General features: G+C 53.7%; 1 protein-coding gene across 3 annotated transcripts in view; it reads right to left on the minus strand.

The window, feature by feature from the left end:
• Positions 1-2,029: 2,029 nt before the first annotated feature.
• Positions 2,030-21,208, minus strand: part of CORO2A (coronin 2A) — a 64,943-nt gene continuing 45,764 nt past the window's right edge. For all 3 annotated transcript variants that reach the window (XM_065907830.1, XM_065907829.1, XM_065907827.1), the window contains exons 3-12: positions 14,044-14,160; positions 12,934-13,083; positions 11,325-11,504; positions 10,506-10,622; positions 9,677-9,781; positions 8,862-8,958; positions 7,345-7,457; positions 6,966-7,056; positions 5,939-6,213; positions 2,030-4,927 (exon numbers count right to left, since the gene is read on the minus strand). In XM_065907830.1, coding sequence (XP_065763902.1) covers positions 4,796-4,927; positions 5,939-6,213; positions 6,966-7,056; positions 7,345-7,457; positions 8,862-8,958; positions 9,677-9,781; positions 10,506-10,622; positions 11,325-11,504; positions 12,934-13,083; positions 14,044-14,160 — 1,377 coding nt within the window. In that variant the 3' untranslated portion in view covers positions 2,030-4,795. The remainder of the gene's footprint in view (positions 4,928-5,938; positions 6,214-6,965; positions 7,057-7,344; positions 7,458-8,861; positions 8,959-9,676; positions 9,782-10,505; positions 10,623-11,324; positions 11,505-12,933; positions 13,084-14,043; positions 14,161-21,208) is intronic.

Consider the following 21,208-nt stretch of genomic DNA (forward strand, 5'->3'; position numbering starts at 1 on the left):
GCCCGTGGGGAACCGAAAGCGGGGCGCTGGGGCGGGGCGCGCCCAGTTCCGGCAGGGCAGGGCGGGCAGCAGGGCGCCGCTCGCAGGCCGGCGGGGGTGCTGGGGGGTGGGGTGGGTGGGGGTGCTGGGTGGGGTGGGGTGGAGGGGGTGCTGGGGGTGGGGTGGAGGGGGTGCTGGGGGGTGGGGTGGGGTCGGTGGAGCGGGGGTCGCGGGTACGGCCGCCGCATCAGCACCCTGAGGACTGCGCCGTGCCGTCCCGCCCACCTGCCCCGGCAGTGAATGAATGCTCAGGCCTGGGCCCCCGGCTGTGTCTGGCCCAGAGGCAGCCACAGCAGAAATGGGGGTCACATCGAATGGGCTACCTGGAAGGAGGTGGGCTTCCCCGCTAAGTGACCCTTGTCTTGATCAGGAAGACTGCGGCCCTGTGGGTGGGACCAAAGTGGGCTGTGGCCTTCTGGGATGTTGTGCATTACCTACATTTTTCATTTTCCCTTAATTCTCTCTTGCCTGATTTCCCCAAGAGACATAACCATTCCCGCAATTGTGAGAAACCGTTCTGGAAACTCCAGTTGCCCCCACGCTAAAGTCTCAGCATTTATGGAATGTCAGTTGGCATTATGGGAGTTCCTCAAAAAATTAAAAATAGGACTGCCATATGATCCAGCAATCCCACTCCTGCGTGTATATCCAAAGAATATGAAGTCAGGATCTCTGAGATACCTGCCTCCCGCGGTCACAGCAGCACTGTTTACAATAGCCAAAATATGGAAACAAGCCAGGTGTCCATCCATGGGTGACTGGAGAAAGGAGGTGTGGTACATGTGTGTACAGTGAAATGCTATTCAGACTTAGAAAGGGAAATCCTAACATTTTCTAAGTAAATGAGCCTAGAAGACATTGTGCTAAGTGAAATAAGCCAGATGGAGAAAGACAAATACTGTACCATATCTAAATATGTGGAATCTAAGCAAAAAAAAAAAAAGTCAAACTCATAGGAACAGAGAGTAGAAAGGTGGTTGCCAGGGGCTGACAGAAAAAGGTAGGGTGGGGGAAAAGGGTACAGACTTTAAGTTATAGAACCCGTGAGTTCTGGGGACCCAATGTACAGCGTGGTGACTGTCACTAATAACACTTTATTGCGTACTTCAGATGTGTTGAGATTGGCTCTCAAATGTTCTTGCCATGCACAAAAATGGTAATGTGAGGTGTTAACCTGATGGTGATGACCATTTCACAGCGAATTGTGATGAGTAGTCCCAAATGCCCCTCACCGTCCAGGGGAAAGAGAACCAGCGAGGTTCACCCACTTCTGGCAACATGGAGTATCCAGAGGAGTGGCTATGGGAAGCATAGCCTTCCAAGACCCCACGTGCCCTGGATTTCCTTGCACCCATAGCCACTCCTCTGATGTCATCTCATCCTCCTCAAGCTCAGACTGTCCAACGAGTTCACAGCCATCTCTGCGGGACACTCCCCAGGCACTGCAGCTCTCCATCCAGCTGCTTTCCCGGCTTTTCGAAACAGATCGCTCCTCTGCATCTGTCCCTGCAAAACATACTCCACCCCCAGGCTCCCTCCAAAAGTTCACTGTGTGCCATCTTGCTTTCACAAAAGACCTACATGAGTATTTGTTTTCACTAACACAAAACTGAAGCGGATTCTCGCTTTTCTTAAAAAAAAAAAAAGGAAAAAACCACAAAAAAAGAAATTCGGCATCTGTTTTGCGGAGTTATTACAGAGGCATCAGGCACCTCCTAGCGCCCCGGGCAGCTGGAGTGGTATTGTCACGCTCCTTCTGCAGGAACGACACTCCGCATCCTTAACATGACGCCGTCTTAGCTTTGAGCTGCGTCTGTGAGCATCTGTGCTTCCCCTTGACTTATTTTGCGTGAAGGTAATCGCTTCTTCACGTTTCAGCCATTTTGGCTTATGAAAGGTTTCATGACCACCTACTTTCAGATAGCGAGGGAAAGCTGTATTTGTGAAACAAACCAAGGAAAACTCCATGTATTAAAATGTCTAGGCAGATGTTTATTATTTTGTTAACTTCTTTCCATTGCACAATTCCACATCTATTTATCTTCACTTTTATTTTTTTTATAAAGGTACAAGGAATTTCAGAAACAATATTAAAACAATCAAAGGGTTTCAGGCACAGTTTCGTATTAAAAGCATAGCTCGATTTCTGACTTCCTGCTTCCGTCTATGCTACAATCTCAATGATTGTAGATAGAAGCCAGAGCTCATCTCCCAGGGCTGTCTTCACTCCCAGAAAGTTCCTGAGTCAACAGTCAGGGGGCCCTTAGAGTATGGAGTAGGGAGATGGGAACACAGTCTGCGTGCCCTGAGCCTGAGGGCCCTGCAAATGCTGGGCAAGTCCTACTTCATCAGCCAACAACAAAAACAATTTTTAAAAAATGACTTAAAAAAATATCTGATAAAAATTACCTATCCCTCTCCCTTGCTGTGAAATAATTTAAATAATTTATTGTAGATGTAAAAAAAAGAAAGGAAAAGAAGATTGTTCATGGATGCCTTCGTGTTGGTTTTAAGCACGAGGTACGGGTCCCTTCGGGGTGGGGAGAGCTTGAGCAGGAAGGAAAGGCTCCGTGTGGAGGAGGCATGTGGCAGCTCCCCAGACAGGACCTCACCTCCCAGCCTTTCCGCTTGTGCCTTTGGGCTTGATGATGCCTCATTCTCTGAGACTAGGTGTTCCCTTTTGAACTTGGGGATGACAACGCCTAGCTCACCTGTATCAGAGGAGGACGTGTCAGCGAGTGGGGGTGAGAGGGCGCTGTAAACTGTGAAGTGCTGGTCACAGACGAGGTGGGGGGAGGTAGCCCCATTCAGTGGAGCTCTGCTTCCCCGACAATGCCTGAGATTTGGCCTTTGGCAAGCTTGGCAGGACCCAGCAACTTAGTAAACACACAGGGAACGTGGGCGTATCTGGTGTGTGTGGGCAAATGAGGGGACTCAGCCAGGGCAAGGGGAGGGGGCCATCGGGGGCAGAGAGCCGTCATCGTGTTGCAGTCGGGGGTCCCAGGGACCCCCAGGATGATGTTCCCTACTTTTTAGGAGCTTTCAGCCTGGACTCAGAAGATGGGGTTGGAGTCCCAGATCCTGTCTGGTGCTCATGATCCCCATCTTCACTGAAGATAGGTACAGATGGGCCAGTCCACTGGGTCTCTGTCCTGACTGTGCTGCAGAATCATCTGGGAACTTAAAAAACATGTACCAAGCCAGGCCCCACTCTGGAGATTCCACATCAGTGGTCTGGGGTTGGGCCTGTATGTCTGTGGTTCCTGAAGGCTCCCAGAGGAATTCGAAGGTACAGCCGGGGTTGAAACATACCAGGCCCGAGTGGCCCTCCTGTAGTTCCCATCTTAGTTCCAGGATCACCCTGTGCTTTGGGCAAAACTCATGGCTGGCACAGCCTTGGTAAGGAGGGGCACATTTAACATCCAGCATTCCCTGTCTCTAGCTGGGTTGTACTGACCACTGAGAGAGAGAGCGCCTTAGAGAAAGGGCCTAGAATACACAATAGAGAGACACAGAAAAACTGTCAGTCTGGAAGGGAAGTCAGGGTCATCTGGTCCCAGTTCCTTGCCCACTACAGGCATCCCTCTCCAGAAGCCCTCCTGAGTGGGTGCCACACTTCCAGGGCTGGGGCTCCCCACCTCCTGGGGACCTCTCCTGTAACCTTGGGCTGAAACCTGCCTACATCATCCTGGAGGAGGCAGGCTCTATGACCTCGGGGCTTTGGTGGTGGCAGTCAGTGGTCACGAGCACCACTCTGCTGTCTGCATCCCCACCCAAGGTAGTGTCTACACATACTTGGCTGATTCCAGTTGAAGGGAGAGAGGATGGCCTTGTGTCTGCGTTCCACAATTAGGCGGAACCTTGACTTATTTTCTGGAAGTTAAACTTCCTCTGCCCCTTTGTCAATATCTTTTTGAGCTCCTGCAGCAAATCCAGATCATCACCCTGCAAAGTAGCTTCCCTCAGGTCAAGGCCAAGGTTTTTTCATTTCAGGTGGCAGATCCTCTAAAGGACAGCACATTCCAGGGGCCTCCTTGCTCAGATGGAGAAAGTGAGGCCAGAGAGTGAATGACTTCCGAGAGGCCACAGAGCAAGTCAGGGGCACAGATGAGCCCAGAACCGATGGATTCCTGCCCGGTGGGCTGGGAACCGCACACGTGCTGCCTCACAAACAGCAGAGAGACCCAGGAGACCAGGAGCTCAGCCCAGCCCAGCCATGTACTCTCTGGGGACCTTGATTACTTGCCTGTCTCTGGGCCTCAGTTTCCCCATCTATGAAATAAAGAAGCTGGACCATGCCGCTTCTTCGCAAACTTCTGATTTTTAGTAGGAGAATTATGTATTCCATAGAAGCCAGTATTACAAAACAAAACAGCCCTCCTGGCTTCACCTTCCCCACCCTGCCTTGCTATGAACCACAGCCTGAAAACCAGAGGCCGCTTCACCTCCTAGGTCCTTCCAGCTCTAACTTTCTACAGTACTGTTTTCCCCTTGAGAACTTATCATGGACCCTTCAAAGCAAGTCAACCGAAGGCAAGGTATCATCTAAGAAGAGTCAGTTCAGACACCATTGTTTGAAGAAGGCAATTGGAAAATCGGCAGCAGGTCCCACTGGAATCTTTCAGCGACCAAGAGTTTCATTTCTGGTAAAAAATATAGAAACAGTAGCTGTTCTCGGAGGACCTGTGGTTTGGTTCTGGACCTCCGCATGGAGCCGACTGGTGTCCCTGAGGGCGAGGAGGGCAGCGGACTCTGCTCAGAGCCTTGGCGAGCTCATACGCAAGTTTCTGATCTCCAGTTCCAACTGTTTGGCCTGGACCTCGCGCTGGGTCACCAGCTCCCGGAGCCTTCGGATCTCGTCTTGTTGCCGATAGAACATCTGCAGCAGCTGGGAGAGCAGAGAGCGGAGGGGTCGGTCAGCGGGCTGTCCTGGGATGCCAGGGGGCAAGACGCCAGCAGGAAGCACTGACACTGCCCCTCTGCCACTCAGAAAGGGGGGTGATTGCATTAACAAGACTGAGACTGGAGGGGGCAGCCATGGTAGATGTTTTACAGAAACCTTGCTTTCTTCACCCAGTAAGTGAAATTCAAAAAAGAACTGACGTTTCAGATATTTCATGTCTCCTTAGACTTCCCCACAGGTGGAGGAAAGGACACTTGGCCCTGAAGTCCTGGAGACTGGAGTTTTCACCACCACTAAACCACGTGACCTTGGACAGGCTCCTTACCTGCTCTTAACTTCAGTTTCTTCCCCTGGAAACTGGGGGTCAGAAAACTGACCTCGGCATTATTACCACTGCTGCCAGTGTACGGGATGGCCCTAGATGTTGGGTGTTTCCCTAAGTATCTTTGTTGTTCCACCGAACGCTCACAAGAGCCCATAGGGTGGGAAGTAGCATTAGTGCTCCCACGTCACCGCTGCAGAAGCTGAGGCTGGGGGAGATTCAGCCCCTGGCTCCCAGAATTAGCGCTCAGGAGAGCCAGACTCAGAATCCCTCCATGAGACACCAGCCCTTGTATCTCTGAGCTGCTACGTACTCCCTGGGCCGCTGAGAAAATACAATCAGATGATACGAGCGCCTGTCTAACTGGGACCCGGCACACGGGATAGGCCCTTAACAAAAGCTGACTCTGAGAGCACAGAAAATCCTAGAGAGTCAGAACCGGAAGGGACTTTAATACCCAAGTCAAACCCTCGGCCTTTACACCATCTGTAAGTAAACCCACCATATCTCGGCATGCGGATGGTGCTCACGACCTGCTTGTTAAATGAACCAGCAAGGTGGGTTCAGCGGCCAGGCCGGGCCACACCGCGGGTCATTTTTCTTGCCCTCACTTTCTGCCTCCCCACCCCAGCTGCTCCCCATCCTTGGTAGACCCACGCCCACCGCGTTCGCACCTCATTCTCTGTCTTCGGTGGGGGGCATTCAAAGATGTCAAAGCCATCTGTGAGCCAGGTTTTCTTCTCCTCCAGCCTGTGTTCTGCCGCCCACCTTGGCGCCTTCTCCTCTGGCGGGGAGAAGGGCCCCCGGCCATCCTCTGCAAGCAGCCTTCCTGTCTGGTTGAGGAGATGAGGCGAGATGGGGGCCGTGGGCACAGACAGGGTTCTCTCTGAGGGCAGAGGCTGCGGGCTCAGCGGCTCGGCACCAGGCCTGAGGGACATCAGGACGGGCTCTGGGAGGGAAGCAGAGGGCCGTGAGAGGTCGGACAGCCCCCGAGGGACGCTGATACACGCGGAGCCACACGCAGACCCGAAGATGCATGCCACACGTGTGGCCCCATGCAGACAGGCACAAGCCCACAGGCCAGAGCGGAGCGTAAATGCACGCATGTGGTTAGGCGAGGCCGGGTTTGCAGGGGCTGCCCCAGAACACCGCGAGCTCCTCCCGCCTGTGCTGCACTCTGCCATCTACCAGGTCATGAACTCTCCCAACACCGGCCTCCCACTGTGCAGGCCCTTGTGTTGGCAGACCCCGGAGGGAGGGTCAGGGCAGGCAGAGCGGGCAGGAGGGCCCGGGCAGGGGCCACTGCCTACAAGGTCTCTGGGGTCAAAGAGTAAATGCAGAAGTGGGGGCGGATGGGCAGGGGATCCAGCTGAGATGGTCCAGTCACTCTGCACAGCCCAGGGTTTAAAGACATTTTCCATGGAGCAAAATTCCTTGAATTGGGGGGAGTTTCCTGAGCCACTCTGGGCAAGCCCCTTCCTGCCTCGATCCACGTGTGTGCATCCTAATGGCCGGAGTCTCACCCGCTGGACCCCCAGGAAAGGCCCCTAGTTGCTCTTAACCAGCTGTCAACCACCAGTCCTCTGGGGTTATGGGTTACGGGAAGACACAGATATCAGGGAGACCCTCTCAGTCACTTGGGGCCACTGGACACTCCAGCGCCCCCCACATTTCCCCGAGCCTTTTCTCTGCCTTCCTCACCTTTATTCATCCCACTGAGCCACTCCTGGGCTGTCAGAGAGGGCTGGGCGCTGGCCGTGGGCGGGTAGATGTCCTCTTGGTAGGATTCTGACTGCAGGACCAATCAGGACAGTGAGAGCGGGGATGGTTGGGGGGACCTCTTAGAGAGCCTGGGGTGCAGACTCTCCCCCAAGCCCTGTGAGCGGAGGAAACTGAGGCCCAGAGCAAAGGGCCGTGCCCCAGCTCACGGAGCAACTCACCGAGAAAGCCTTCCCTCTGAGGAGGGGCCACCAGCCTCCGGCGGCTCCCCCGGGGCACGGGGGCCAGGCTCCGACCCCGGGCTCCTCCTCCTCCAGGAGGGGCTCCTCCCTCCCTCGGAGATGGCCCCCACCGCCCTTACCCGTCGGGGTACAATCATGGATACGGGCTCGATGAGGCTTTTGGTTGTGATCAACTTGTAGAAACGGAAGATCTCACAGGAGGACACGTCGAGACCTCTCTTTGGCATAACACCTGTGGGTAGATGACGGAGGCGGGGCTGGGGCCCAGGGCAGCAGTGGCAAAGCCAGGCTGCACACCTGGGTGTGAACAGAGACCACCTTCCTCCCAGGGTTCTTCCCTCAGCAGAGTCCTGCACTGGCTCGGCCCCGTGCTGGGGAGAGGGGTTGGAACCATCAGACTTTGCCTGCCATCTTTAAGGATTTTAGCCAGACTTTTACAGGGAGTGTGCTCTGCTCAAAGCCCTCCATCACTATCCCCACAGCTCCCAACCCTGATGGTCTTTTTTTTTTAAATTTATTTATTTAGGTTGTGCCGCTTTTTTTTTTTCCATCAAAGCCAAATCCCAGCACCTGTTTTATTACAGTTTTTTTTTTTCCTCCCATGAGTTTAGAGTTGTCTTGGTTCTAATAGAAAAGATCTGGCTCAAAAAAACAAATAGGGGTTTTAAAAGTAGCATGATTCAGGTATTGGACGACCAAGGGTTTTATAAAGCCTCTACTACCAGAGAAAACACTTAAAGCATTTACTCTAGCTTTCAAGTGCTCTTTTAAGTGTTTTCAATAAAACCAGAACAATATAAAAGCTGGCCTCTCAGGTTACCGGGTATTTTTTTATTGTTTCCTAAACTGTAGTTTTTAGAGACATTTGTATCCCCTTAGAATTCGCAGGTCTCGAGCCCTACATCTGATAATGCGGAAGAACCAAGCGCAGATTGGGCTCGGGTTCAAGCGCGAACATTCTGTGCCGCTTTAAAAAAAAAAAAAAATTTAGGTTGCACTGAGTCTCAGCTGCAGCATGTGGACACTTAGCTGCGGCATGCGGGGATCCAGGTCTCCGACCAGGGGTTGAACCTGGGCCCCCTGCATCGGGAGTGTGGAGTGTGGCCCGCTGGACCACCAGGGAATTCCCCCAGATGCCCTTAATACAGCGACTCCAGCTCCCCTTTGATTAATGTCAGCACGCTCTCTTATCTTTCTCCACATTTACTTTTAACCTAGCTGTGTCTTTATGAATAAGTGGGCTTCCTGTCGAGGGCGCAGAGTTGTATCCTGTTTTGTTTTGCTTCTTATCCCTAAACAAACTTAAAATCTAGGGCCTCTCTTAGGTCAGGGTCCCCCACCTTCTTGCTCCTGTTGTAACTGCTCAGCTTTCAGCTACAACATCTCCACTCTCTGCCCACGTCTTGCTCTGCTTCCCTTTTGGCGCCTCGGGTCTTGCCTCCTCCAGGAAGCCCTCCCTGGCTTCTTCCTATGTGCTCCCAGAGAACCTCCCACATACGTCAAGTAGAGCTCCCATCAACTCAGAGTCTTGACCTGCTGTCTCCCCTTCCACATGGGGACTCTTTTAGGGCCGGGCCTGCAGCTGACTCATGCCTGTCTCCCCAGGCCCCATGTGGCCTCCGCGTCCCACACTCACCGATCCCCTTCTGTGGATTATAGGAGTGGTATTCCGTCAGGTAGTTCAGGTGGGGTTTGTTGGCACTGATCTCATAGTAGTGGATGTTCCTGTCCCCCTATGGGAGAGAGGGCACCGTTCAGAGCTGGGTACCACAAGCCCCCCTCCTGGCCCCACGGCCACACATCAGAAACCTGATGCTCACTATGAGTGTGACTTGGCAGAGCCACCTCACACAAGGGCATACCAGGGGATGGTCTCCACGGCAGCAGGGGGTCCTCACTTTAACACTCAATCCCCCCAACCGTGACCCAAAGTCCCCCCTGCTGTGTGCCTCCAAGGCAGAGGCTTGGGGAGCACAGACCTGAACCCCACTCCATCCAAGAGCTACACACGAAGGCCAAGAGTGCTGAGTGCTGAGAGCATCCAGCGGGTCTCACCCGTGGGGCACTTCAGGTCGTCACTGTCATAATGACTGGGTGGGCAGGTGGCTGCTGTGCCTGACCGTGGGGTGAGGGGCCAGGGATGCCGATCACAGAACAGTCCTACCCGGTGAAGACCCGCCTCTGCCCCGAATTCAAAGCTGCCCCTGCCAAGAAACACCAACTGGCCCCTCCTCACCTGGACCCAGAATTGGGGGGGTGACTAGCTCAGGGTGTCCAGCCAAAGCCCTGGCCCCAGGTGCTCCTGTGGAGCCCGGAAGGTGGGACAGGGCTGGGGGCTCACCACAGGGGGAGAGGATCCAGCCACTCCTGCCTGGCCCTGGCCCTGCCCTGCACTCCAGGGGCCCCAGGCCGGCGGGACCAGGCAGCGGCTCCCTCCCATGCCCGACTGACCTTCCCCACCACGTAGAGCATGCTGGTGTCCGCGTCGTAGAAGGGAAACAGCACACCGGAGGAGCCGTCGAGGTCCACCTCGGTGACAGGCACAGACAGGTCATCCTGCACAGGAAGGAGGTCCGGGAAGGCCTGTGGGTCACTCACGGAGGACCTCGGCGGTGCTGAGATAAGAATTCCTGCCCCGGGGCTCTGTGTGTGTGTGTGTGTGTGCGTGTGTGTGTGTGTGCGCGTGTGTGTGAGAGACAGACCCCCTCCTTTTGCCTTGCTGGCATTTTGCCTTTAACAAATCACTTATACGCATGACGTCACTCCAGCCTTCCTCCTCCTGGATTACATCTACTATGAGGCAAGGAGATTCAGAGATAGAGAGGAAGCAGTCTGTTCAACTCTGGCCAAGAGCTCCTTGAAATCAGTACTACTTGGCCTGGTCCTCACCCCCTTCCCCACCCCCACCCATGCTGAACAGGCAGCTCTTCTTGCTCACATGCCTCCCTATTTCATCCTAAGTCCTTGCCCCAGCTGTTCCCCCCATCCAGAAGGCCCTTTCCTTCTCCCACCCCACCCCAAGTCCTGGTCCCAGGCTCAGCCACCTCCCCTCCCTGACAGTGAGGCTTCTCCTAAGTCCTGACCCCTCCCCCTCCTTGAATGACCAGATGCACAAGATCTGGGTGATGGCCGTCAGGCTGTTGGCACCTCCCTGGTTTTCATCAATCAGTTTGGTCGGTGAGTGAATGCGTGAGTGAACAGATGAAGCCAGCACTCAGCTAAGGGGTGCTGGGGGGTTGGTGTGGTGCGGGGTGTTGGTAGGGCCGCTCTGGTGACTGACCTGGTCCCAAAGGGCCATCTGCCGGTTGTTCCATCGGGATGTGCCGGTGGACAGCAGCTTCTTCAAGTTCCCCAGAAATAGCACTTTGCTGGCCCGGTGCCCTTTATAGTTGGCTTCCTGGAGTGACATGTGTGGTCAGGAACTCCTTGTCTTCCACCCGAAATGCCTTCTTTTCTCATCCCAGTTCTGCCTGGGGAATCCTTCCAGAGGCACCACCTCCAGGAAGCCTTCCTGGATCTTCCCCAACCACATAAAGTCTCTCCCACTATTTTTGTTGCGGGTTCTTTTTTAAATTAAGACAGAGGCAGACTTCGGCCCAGCTCCACGTTTTTGCTAAGATTATTACTGAGCATCCACTACATGCAAGTGGGCACCATCACCTGGGTTATTTCATTTAAACTTCCCAGAGGAAGGACGAATGTCCTCTTGTTGCAGATGAGAAAATAAAACCTCAGAGAGCAGAAAGCGCTTGTCTAAGGTCACACAGTGGATAACGGTGGTACCTTATGGTCTCCTGACTCCACATCATGCCTCTTGACAGAGCCGAGGCATATTGACAGCTTTGGAGTTAGACCAGGTTCAAGTCTCAGCTTTCAGTGTGGGCAGGTCCCTTAGCCTTTCTTAAGTCTCACTTTTCTCATCTGAAAATGGGTATGATACATTCAACACCTCCCAACAGATGGGGATACCATGCATAAAGACCTTGGCTAGCACACTGACAGCAGTACTGCTCTGTTCTCAGAAGCCCCCGTGCTTCCCCCATGCCCACTCCACTCCTGGCTCCTCCCACCCCAAGCCAGACCCCAGCCCGGCACCAACCTGGAGGACGGTGCCCGCTCGGGGGTCTAGAACCCGAATCTTGCGGTCTTTACAGGCGGTGGCCAGCAGACTGCCGTTGGTGTTGAAGGACATGGAGAGGATCACGTCCTGGTGACAGTTAATTGTCTTCACGGGGCTCATGATTACAGTCTCCTTTGAATCCAGGTTCCAGACCATCACCTGCACAGCGGAGAGCCGGCTCTGAACCCAGCCCCGCCCCCACCCCGCCCCGGCCCCCAGTCACACGCCAGCCAGGCTGCAGTGAAACACGGTATCCCCGGGAGGGAAGCCACAGATGGCAGTCTGGCCAAAAGGCCTCGGGTGAGAGGATGGATCTGCCCGCTGACGTGGCCACGTGGCAGGAGGGGGAAGTCAGCACTCAGACGGTCCAGCAGTGAAAAGAAAACACCATCTGCTTGGAGCAACGCAGCATCCACGCTGGGAGGACCCCAGGGAACCGGCTAATCCAGGGGGTTTCAAACAGTCATTAGCAGCAGTTTCCACCACACAGTTAATAAGGGATGCCGTGTTCAGCTGCAGCGGCTGTATACGGCACAGCTCCAGGGCAGCCCAGTCCCACAGTCCGAGATGTGAATCGGGCCCCTGGAGCTGTGTGCAGATAGAACTGCACAAGCGTAAGCAGTGAAAGTCGCTCAGTCGCGTCTGACCCTTTGCACCCTGTGGACTCTAAGTCCATGGGATCCTCCAGGCCAGAATACTGGAGTGGGTGGCCTTTCCCTTCGCCAGGGGATCTTCCCGGCCCAGGTCTCCCGCATTGCAGGCAGATTCTTTACCAGCTGAGCCACGCGGGAGACCCGTGAGCAGCAGCACACGCTATCTAGACAGACAACAGAGCCCCTTTGGTCAGAATGGGGCAGAGGACCTTCCAACCACTCCCATCCCACCCTCCTATCCATCACAGAGGCTTCTGAGGTGCCTCTGTAAAGCCTTATCGAGTTGTGAAAGGAAGAGTTCAGAGGTCAGGATGGCATCAACCCCATTTGTGTACAGACTGAGGCCCAGAGAAGAACGGGGACTTTCCCGGGTCACACTGTAAGTCAGAGACTGGGACAGTGGGAACAGAATCAGATCTCCTGTGCTGTGAATGTCCTCATCCCACAGGCCCACGGCTTGCCAACTTGACAGTCAGTGAAGGAGGGTGAGGCATCTCTGAGCAGGGTCCAGCTCACCCCCTCCAGGAAGACGAATGGATGGAATAGTGTCCCACACCAAAACTTACGTCTACCCGAAACCTCAGAATATGACCTTATTTGGAAATAGGGTTTTGACAGATGTAATGAGGTATCAATACAATCAGGCTATACTGGATTTGGGTGGGCCCTACAATGACCGATGTCCTTATGAGAAGACAGAGATGGACGCAGAATGCAGTGAGGCAGCTATACACCAAGGAAAGCTGGGAGCCCCTAGAAGCTAGAAGCAGCCCAGAAGGACTCTTCCCTATAGCCTTGGAGAAAGCATGGCCCTCCTAACATCTTGACTTTGGATTTCTGGCCTTCAGAGCCGTGGGAATACACTTCTGTTGTCTTAACCCACCCAGTGTGGCTCTATGTCAGGGGAGCCCCAGGAGACTAATACACAAGCCCACCTTGTAGTCATAGCCGGAGCTGAAAAGGATGTTGGCAGCCGTGGGGTGCCACTCCACCAGGCCCACTTTGCGGGCGTGGCCCACCAGCTCCTTCCGGAAGGCTGTGAGGTTCTTGGTCAGCAGCTGCTTGGGGATGTCCCAGAGTTTAATCTGTCAGGAGAGGCACGGCCCAAGGGGAGTGTTAGCTGGGGTCCCCTCGCACCCCGACAACCCTGAGCAGCAAAACCGGCAGTGCTCCGCAGAAGGGCCAGGGCAAGCCTCTCTGTATCTACCTGTCACCCAGCGGAGAGGCACCTGGGGCTCCTCAGAGGGACGGGGGCTTTCCCAAGGTCCTCCAGCCCAAGCAGGGGCTGGAGATGAGCCCAGGCTTCTGGGAATCTGTGCCATCCTAACCGGTAGGTGAGTGGATGGGCCATAGGCCTGATTCCCAGGCTGAGATTACAGCAAGTCCACCTCTTAGCCTAGAATATCCCTCAGAGTACAGTGGTCCCAAAGGCTCAGGGGAGAGCTCCGAATGCCAAGAGGAAGGGTTTATGCTGTATCCTCAGGGTACTGGGCAGCCAGCACAGTCTCTAGAGCAGGACAGGGCAGGGACAACCCCCAACCCCTTCTGTGAGAGGGGCCCCTTGGATGGCCCAGAAGGGGAAGACTAAAGGCCAGAAGGTAGGCATTTAATGCTCCCAGTCTTATCCTTTTAAATCTTCCCTCCAAGTAAGCTCTTCCCTCCCCACTCTCTATGAGATTATATGGCATAATATTTTCAAGTCACAGTAAAAATGCCCTTCACAGCATTTTTTTTTCCCTTCAAAGCATTTTATAGTTTTCCCGGAAGACGTGCATTCCCATCAGGAAATGACACCGATCCTCATTGGAGGGTTGGGAGCTCTTAGGCCCATTTTATAGATGGGGGGACCGAGGCCCATAGAGAGGAGGGGCGGCACCCCAAGTCCCATGGAGCCCAGAACTTCTCCTCTCTCTAACTCATGCCCTCCTCACACAGTGACCTCACGTTGTCAAGGATGGAGGAGTCAGGAGCGTCAGAGCTTCGTTCAGATGCCATTCTGTCTCCCTCCACCCCAACCCCACTCCTCTCGGGAAAGGGGCACTCACCGTGGCATCTTCAGAACAGGAGGCGATCTCAAAATCATTGAAAGGGTTCCATTTGACATCTAAGACATTCCCTCTGTGCCCGCAGACCTTCGGGTAGTGGGGGTCCAACTTTCCTGTCTGTAAAACAGTACCCAGGGAGGTTGAGGAGAGGATGCGGCTAATTCCACGTTAGCCCCTGGAGGAGGGTCATGGGGCAGCCAGCAGCCACTGCGTGGACAGGAAGACGTAGAGGGCAGAGCTAGTAGTGAACCCAGGACTTCCCACCAATCCCTGTGTGATCCTGGGGGCGTCACGGCACCTCTTTGAGCCTCAGGAAAATGGAGCCAGTAATAGATATGTCAGAGTTCAAGTGAGGTTCACAGGCGGTGAGGTATGGGGAGGGTCTAGCGCATGGTAGGTGTTTAATAAAAGGACATTTCTCTTCATATACTGCTGGCAGGAATGCAAAAATGGTGCAGCCACTGAGGAACACAGCCTGGCAGCTCCTCAAGAGGTTAAACAGTTACTACATGACCCCCTGATGCTACTCCTAGGTCCAGCCCCGGGAGAAACAAAAACATAGGTCTACAAAAAAACTGTGCTTCAGTGCTCACAGCAGCGTTATTCAAAACAGCCAAAAGGTGGGAACAATCCAAATGTCCATAAATGGATAAATAGATTATAAAACTGTAGTATAGTCATACAGTGAAATATTTTTCAAAAAAGGGAATGAAGTCGTGTCCAGCTCTTTCCGACCCTGTGGGCTATAGCCCACCTGGCTCCTCTGTCCATGGGATTCTCCAGGCAAGAATCCTGGAGTGGGTTGCCATTTCCTCCTCCAGGGGATCTTCCCAGTCCAGGGGTAAGAACCCATGTCTTCTGCATTGCAGGCAGATTCTTTTATCGCTGAGCCACCCAGGAAGCCCCAGTATATTCATGAAATGAAATACATTCAAAAAAGGGAATGAAGTACTGACACAGGCTACAACGTGGGTGACCACTGAAAATATCGTGCTAGCTGGCAGACACCAGACATAAAAAGCCACATACTGCGTGATTCCGCTTAGATGATGCACCAGATGTGGCTTTGCTACTTGAGCAAAGGAACACACCCCCTGGTACCTGGAACTCTGAACCCTGACTGATGCGTGTGAGAAGTCCAGGACGGGGGTAATTCCCTGGCTGTCCAGTGGTCAGGACTCTGCTTTCACTGCTGGGGGCCTGGGCATGTCTCAAGTTGAGGAACTAGGATCCCAGAAACGTCTAGGTGTAGCAACAACAACAAAAATCCAAAACAGTTAAATCCATAGAGACGGAAAGCAGACTAGTGGTTGCCTAGGGCTGGGGGAGAAGGGCATGAGTGGCTGTTAATGGGAATGGGGTTTCTGCGGTGATGAAGTTATTTTCAAATTAGTGGTGACGGTTGCACAACACGTGAGTATCTAAAACCCACTGAATCACACACTTAAATGGTGAATTTTACAGTATGTGAGTTACGAAGGTGAAAGGCGCTCAGTCATGTCCGAGTCTTTGCCACCCCGTGGACTATACAGTCCGTGGAATTCTCAACCCAGGACCAAACCCAGGTCTCCCCGATTGCAGGTGGATTCTTTACCAGCTGAGCCACGGGGGAAGCATGTGAGTTATACTTCAATTAAAAAGAAAGGGTGGGTTTCTCCTGGAGGCACAGTGGATTAAGAATCCGCCTGCCAATGCAGGAGACACAGGTTCAATCCCTGATCCAGGAAGATCCCACACACCCTGGAACTGAGCCCGTGCCCGACAGCTCTTGCGCTGGTCCTCCAGGCCAGGGAGCTCCGGCTACTGAGGCCCGGGCGCACTCGGAGCCTGTGCGGCACACGCAGAGAAGCACCGCGAGAAGCCTGCGCGCTGCAATGAGAGAGGAGCCCCACTCACCGCACCTGGAGAGGAGCCTGCGCGGCCAAAAACACAGCAATCAAGAAGAGAAAAAGGAAAGGGCACGTCCTCCCCTCCCCTCTTTCCTGCTGAGAACTCCCGTCTCGGGGCTGGGAGGGCACGCAAGGTTCACGGCCCTGCAGCTGAGAACTCCTGGGTCACGAGAAAACGACACCAGTTCAAGCACAGAAGCTGGCGGCCGGCGGGGACCCGCACGCGGATTTCTCACATCACGCTGCGTGGCCCTGGCAGTGCAGGGCCCAGGACCGGCCCTCCGCCTGCCAACGCAGACACCGCCCCCATCCTCAGGTTCTAGAGCCCTCCCGCCGGAAGGCTCCAGCTACATCTCAGCGAGGGAGACAGCGGAGAAGAAGACTGGCGGACACCCCCCACCTGGCGGATCCTTACAGGGAACCTGGAGGACAGGCCCAAGGCAAAGTGCTGGGTGAACACGAGACGCAGTACTTGACCTCACAGAACTAATAGTCTTGGGGATATTTAGTGAACTCAGGGCTCACCCACAGGCTCTTCTTCCCTCGCCTGCCCAACTCTGCAGAGACCCCTGCACTCTTGTGGGATGCCCTGAGACCACGCCCGGGGGACAGGAAGTGAAGACCAGGGACGCTCTATGGCCTTGCCGCCCAGGGCTCCAGAGAGGGCAGCTGCCGTGACTACAGACTAGGGCACCCATTACCTCTGGCAAACTAGGAGACAGACACCTGAGCTTCTGGTTCATGCATCTCAGCTCTGAAAACAGGCCGTGGTCCCAGGCTCCCCTTCAGAAATTCTCTGCCCAATTCCAATCTCATTCCTTGGGAAAGGGCCTTAGACATCTCTCCCTCGACTGGATCCCTTCCAGGAGGGGGAACCCTATAAAGCACATTATTTGATACATTGGGACGTGAATGGTAGATAAAAGTATTGTAAAGCTCAACTGACTGAATCTGACAACGTACTATGGGTACGTAAGAAAAAAATTCCTATTTTTAGGAAACATACTAATATTTAGGGATAAAGGGCAAAGATATAGGTAACTTACCATCAAAGGGTTTAGAAAACAAAAAAGTACTTTCACATACATTGGGAAAGACCCTGAGACTGGGAAAGATTGAAGGCAATAGGAGAAAGGTGGCAGAGGATGAGATGGTTGGATAGTATCACCAACTCAATGGACATTAATCTGAGCAAACTCTGGGAGATACTAAAAGGAGAGCCTGGCGTGCTGCAGTCCATGCGGCTGCAAAGAAGAGGACATCACTGAGCGACTAAACAACAGCAGACATTCAGAGAGAGAGAGAAAATAAAGACTTGGGACGTGTCATTTGACAGTGCTGTGTGAGGAGGTGAGCAAAGATCAACGTCTTTCAGAGGGTTTAGCCTTCTTCACGGATGAAGAAAACGGGCCCCCGGGCGGGGACGGGAGCAGCAAGGCAGTACCTGGAGTGAGGGCCCAGCACAGGTCTCCCAGGGACCAGCGCTCCAGCCCCCAGGTCATCCTCCACTGTCCCAAAATATGACGAATAATCTCTCCCTTGCAGGGTGATGAGGGTAAAATGACGTCCTGTGGCTGAAAAGTCCACCAGTGATCTGCTACAGGAAGTGCTCCAATAAGAGCTTTTATCACATGTACCTGTGTGTGCCACGCACATGCATGCGTGCTAAGTTGCCTCAGTCCTGTCCGGTTCTTTGCGACCCGAGGCACTGTAGCCTGCCAGGCTACTCTGTCCGTGGGATTCTCCAGGCAAGAGTACTGGAGTGGGTTGCCAACACACACATGCATCTGCATATGTGTATATATACATATATATATTTTTTTTTTAAATAAAAGTTTTTGGTTGTGCCTCTTGGCATGAGGGATCTTAGTTCCTCTCTGATTAGGGATGGAACCACATCCCCTGCATTGGGAGCACAGAGTCCTAACCATTGGACGGCCAGGCCAGGGAAGTCCCACACATGTACACTAAAGTTGAGAAAAAAAGACTGGAAGGAAACGAAACAAAATGTTCCTCATGGTTATCTCTATACGGTGAGCGAAATGGGTGTGGCTTTTTTTAAATCATTCTCTGTATCTTAAAATTTTGTCTTCTAAACTATAAAAACTGTGTAAAATTTTGCAATAAAAAGGTATTTAAGAGGGAGGTTCGAGAGGGAGGGGATGTCTATCCCTGTGGCTGATTCATGTTGATACACGGCAGAAACCAACATCACATTGTAAAGCAATTATCCTTCTATTAAAAATAAATGATTTAAAAAAAAAGGTATTTAAGACAAGACTACAGACTTTCTGAAAAGATCAGGTCCTTGCAGGATTAGCTAAAAATTTCTGATAAAACTGCAGAGCCTGAGGGGCTCTGCGATCGATCAGGAATGGTAAAAACACCCAGCAAAGCTCAACTAGCCTGCACCTGTGGCAGGTATTACCAATGGATCACTGACCACCCCCGCCCCCCAGACTGGAGGAGGAACTGGCCCAGGGTCACGGGGAAGGTGAAGGGCAGAGCTGGGGCCCTGGGGCCCTGGAGCCCAGGGTGAGCCTGCGGCATGCTCACTGTGGTCAGAGGGAGCACCAGCCCTCTCTGAGCCGTGTCCTCACCCCCTCCCTGCACACAGGCCTTCCCTTCTCTAGGATCGTTTTCTGGGCCAAAGCAGTCAGCAGCGCTGTCTCTGGCTGCGGCGTACCCAGGTGCTCTCAAGGCCTTGATCTCTGCACTCTGGTCCAGGGCCAAGCCCCAGTCTCTGCCCTGAGAAAGGTTTCTCGGGAGAGCAGATTGTCTCTGGCCTTAGCTGACTGGAGGCAATGCGCCCAGGAGCCCCGTTCAGACTCGGAGGTGCCTGAGAGCCAGGCCTGGCTCTGGCGGGCACTCCTCCCGGCCCTCCGAGAGCAGAGGCCCCAGCCCCACGCAGCTTCTCTTCCTTCTTAATGAACCGAGGATGGCAGGCGGTCCCCAGAGGCTGGTCGGCCCTGTGCCTAAGAGGGTTTCTGTGGGAGGACCCACATTAATAGACATTAGCCAGTCTGATGGGCTATTGACCGGGCTGCTAAAAGCCCTGTCAGGACAGGGATATTTATAATCCAGAGGCCACTGCTGTCTTTCGGCCCATTAGGCCAGCAGTCAGCCAAGGACAGGACTCTGATTTATGGATGTGTGTGTGTGTGTGAGTGTGTATGTGCATGTGTAGGCTCTAAATGGGGGCTTCCCAGGTGGTGCTAGGGGTAAAGAACCTGCCTGGCAATGCAGGAGATGTAAGAGATGTGGGTTCAGTCCCTCAGGAAGATCCCCTGGAGGAGGGCATGGCAACCCACTCCAGTATTCTTGCCTGGAGAGTCCCACGGACAGAGGAGCCTGGAGGATGACGGTCCATAGAGTTGCAAAGCGTCGGACACAATGAAGCGGCTTAGCGCACACAGCACAGACTCATCAGAGGAGAGCCTGTCCTCCTCGTGGACGCCACGGAGCTGCTCAGCCCGGAGTCTGAGGGGCTGCCCTGGGGCGGAGGGAGTGGACGGGACTGTAGGACCCAGCAGGCAGGAGCCAGGTGGGGGAGGCGGGGGGGCTACTGTCGCGACCTTGGGGCTCACAGGGAGCCTGCCTCTTGGTCAGCGTCCTCACCATCAAAATGGCAAGGGCAGCAGAATCTCAGGGTGGAGGTGAGGATTAAACGGGTTCACACACACAGTGCTCAAGACTCTGTCTCGGGAATCCCCTGGCGGCCCAGTGGTTAGGACTCAGAGCTTTCACGGCCAAGACCTGGGTTTGTATCCTGGTCAGGAAACTAAGATCCCACAAGCTGCGAGGCACGACCAAAAAAAAGACTCTACCTGGTTCATGGTGAGCTCTCGGGAAATTCACTAATGTAAGTTCATCAGAGCTAATCACAACTACCCAGCTTTATTGCTGCTCGGAACTCTGCAGGGGCCAGGATGTACTTAGTGAGGCCAAGATGTCCCCAGTGAATGCACTCAAGCACATTCTTACACCTATAAGGAACACGCTTGCAAGTATTTTTCTTTAGGAACCATAATTTCAGGAGTCATTTATATGCCAGGCCCTGTGCTAGGGGCTCTGCTCAATTATTTAATTTCCCTCCAGCCACCCCAGGAAGGAGTGCAAGAATCCCCATTGAGAACGCAGAAGCTGGAGATAGGAAGGGTTGATAATCAGAGCCACTCCAACCACGGCAGAGCCGTGAGAACTGGGAATGCTTTCTCTCACTCATGGTCTGCCTCTTGCTATCTTCACACCATAGTTATCACCAGCATCATGCAGGCCTTTCAGTGAGGACCGACTATGTGCCAGATCTTATGTCCCATGCAAGTGGGGGAAGAAGATGAATTACTCATGATCTATGCCCTCGAGGAGCTGCCAACCTGTGGAGGAGGCAGGATATAGTGTACTCAGGGCTCAGAGGCAGAAGAAATGCCCTGGGGGATCAATCAAAGAAGGCTTCCTGGAGGAGGATGCCTTTGAATTGGGCCTTAAAGAAAGAATTTGATCAGACTAGGATGAAGGAAGGCACTGCAAGTCAGAAAGGCTGGGCCATACACAGATAGGTTTTAAGTAGAGAGATCCTAAAGCAAACAGGAGGAAAGGTAGGCTGATGGGTAGGAAGGTAGAGAAGTCCAGACAGGAGGGAACAGGTCACCTTGCATAGAGAGATGCACATGGAGAGATGGACACCGTGGACAGATGAGACATGTCCTAACTAGAGTCGGTGAGACTTAGCCAGAGGGCTGCCCAGAGGAAGCAGCTGAGGGGAAAAGACGACAGGCGTGTTCCCTAGTCTTGCGAATACACGTGCTGCTAAAATGCAAGTCACGTTCCCAGGAGGATTTAGGGAACGCAGCATTCATCAGCCCTCCTCTCACATGCACAGAGGAGCCTGGGGAGGGTCCACTATAGACCCCACACCCAGGGCTGGAAGTGGTGAACAGCAGAGGCTATCTGGTAACCTTGCCTGCTCACCTCCAGAGGTGGGGAGCCCGCGTCCCCGCTAGGTGGCTTATTTCACTTTCAGACCTTGTTAGACTGTGAGCACACACTTCTTACTCGGAGCCTAGTACAGCTTCCCCGGGGCCTCCCCACTCCCCTTACTCTCCACTTCTGGTTCCAGCTCTGTCCTTTGGACCCCGAAGGACACCTCCCCCCCACGCCACCTCCCTGGTCCCAGGCCAGCTCCCTTCCAGGCTGAACAGACCCTCAGAACTGGAAGAGACTTTCTCCCCCGAAGAAAAACAGTAAAACAGTCTAGCACACACCCTGCACCTCTA

This window comes from Muntiacus reevesi, chromosome 17, assembly GCF_963930625.1.
Source record: "Muntiacus reevesi chromosome 17, mMunRee1.1, whole genome shotgun sequence".
Taxonomy (NCBI): Eukaryota; Metazoa; Chordata; class Mammalia; order Artiodactyla; family Cervidae; genus Muntiacus; species Muntiacus reevesi.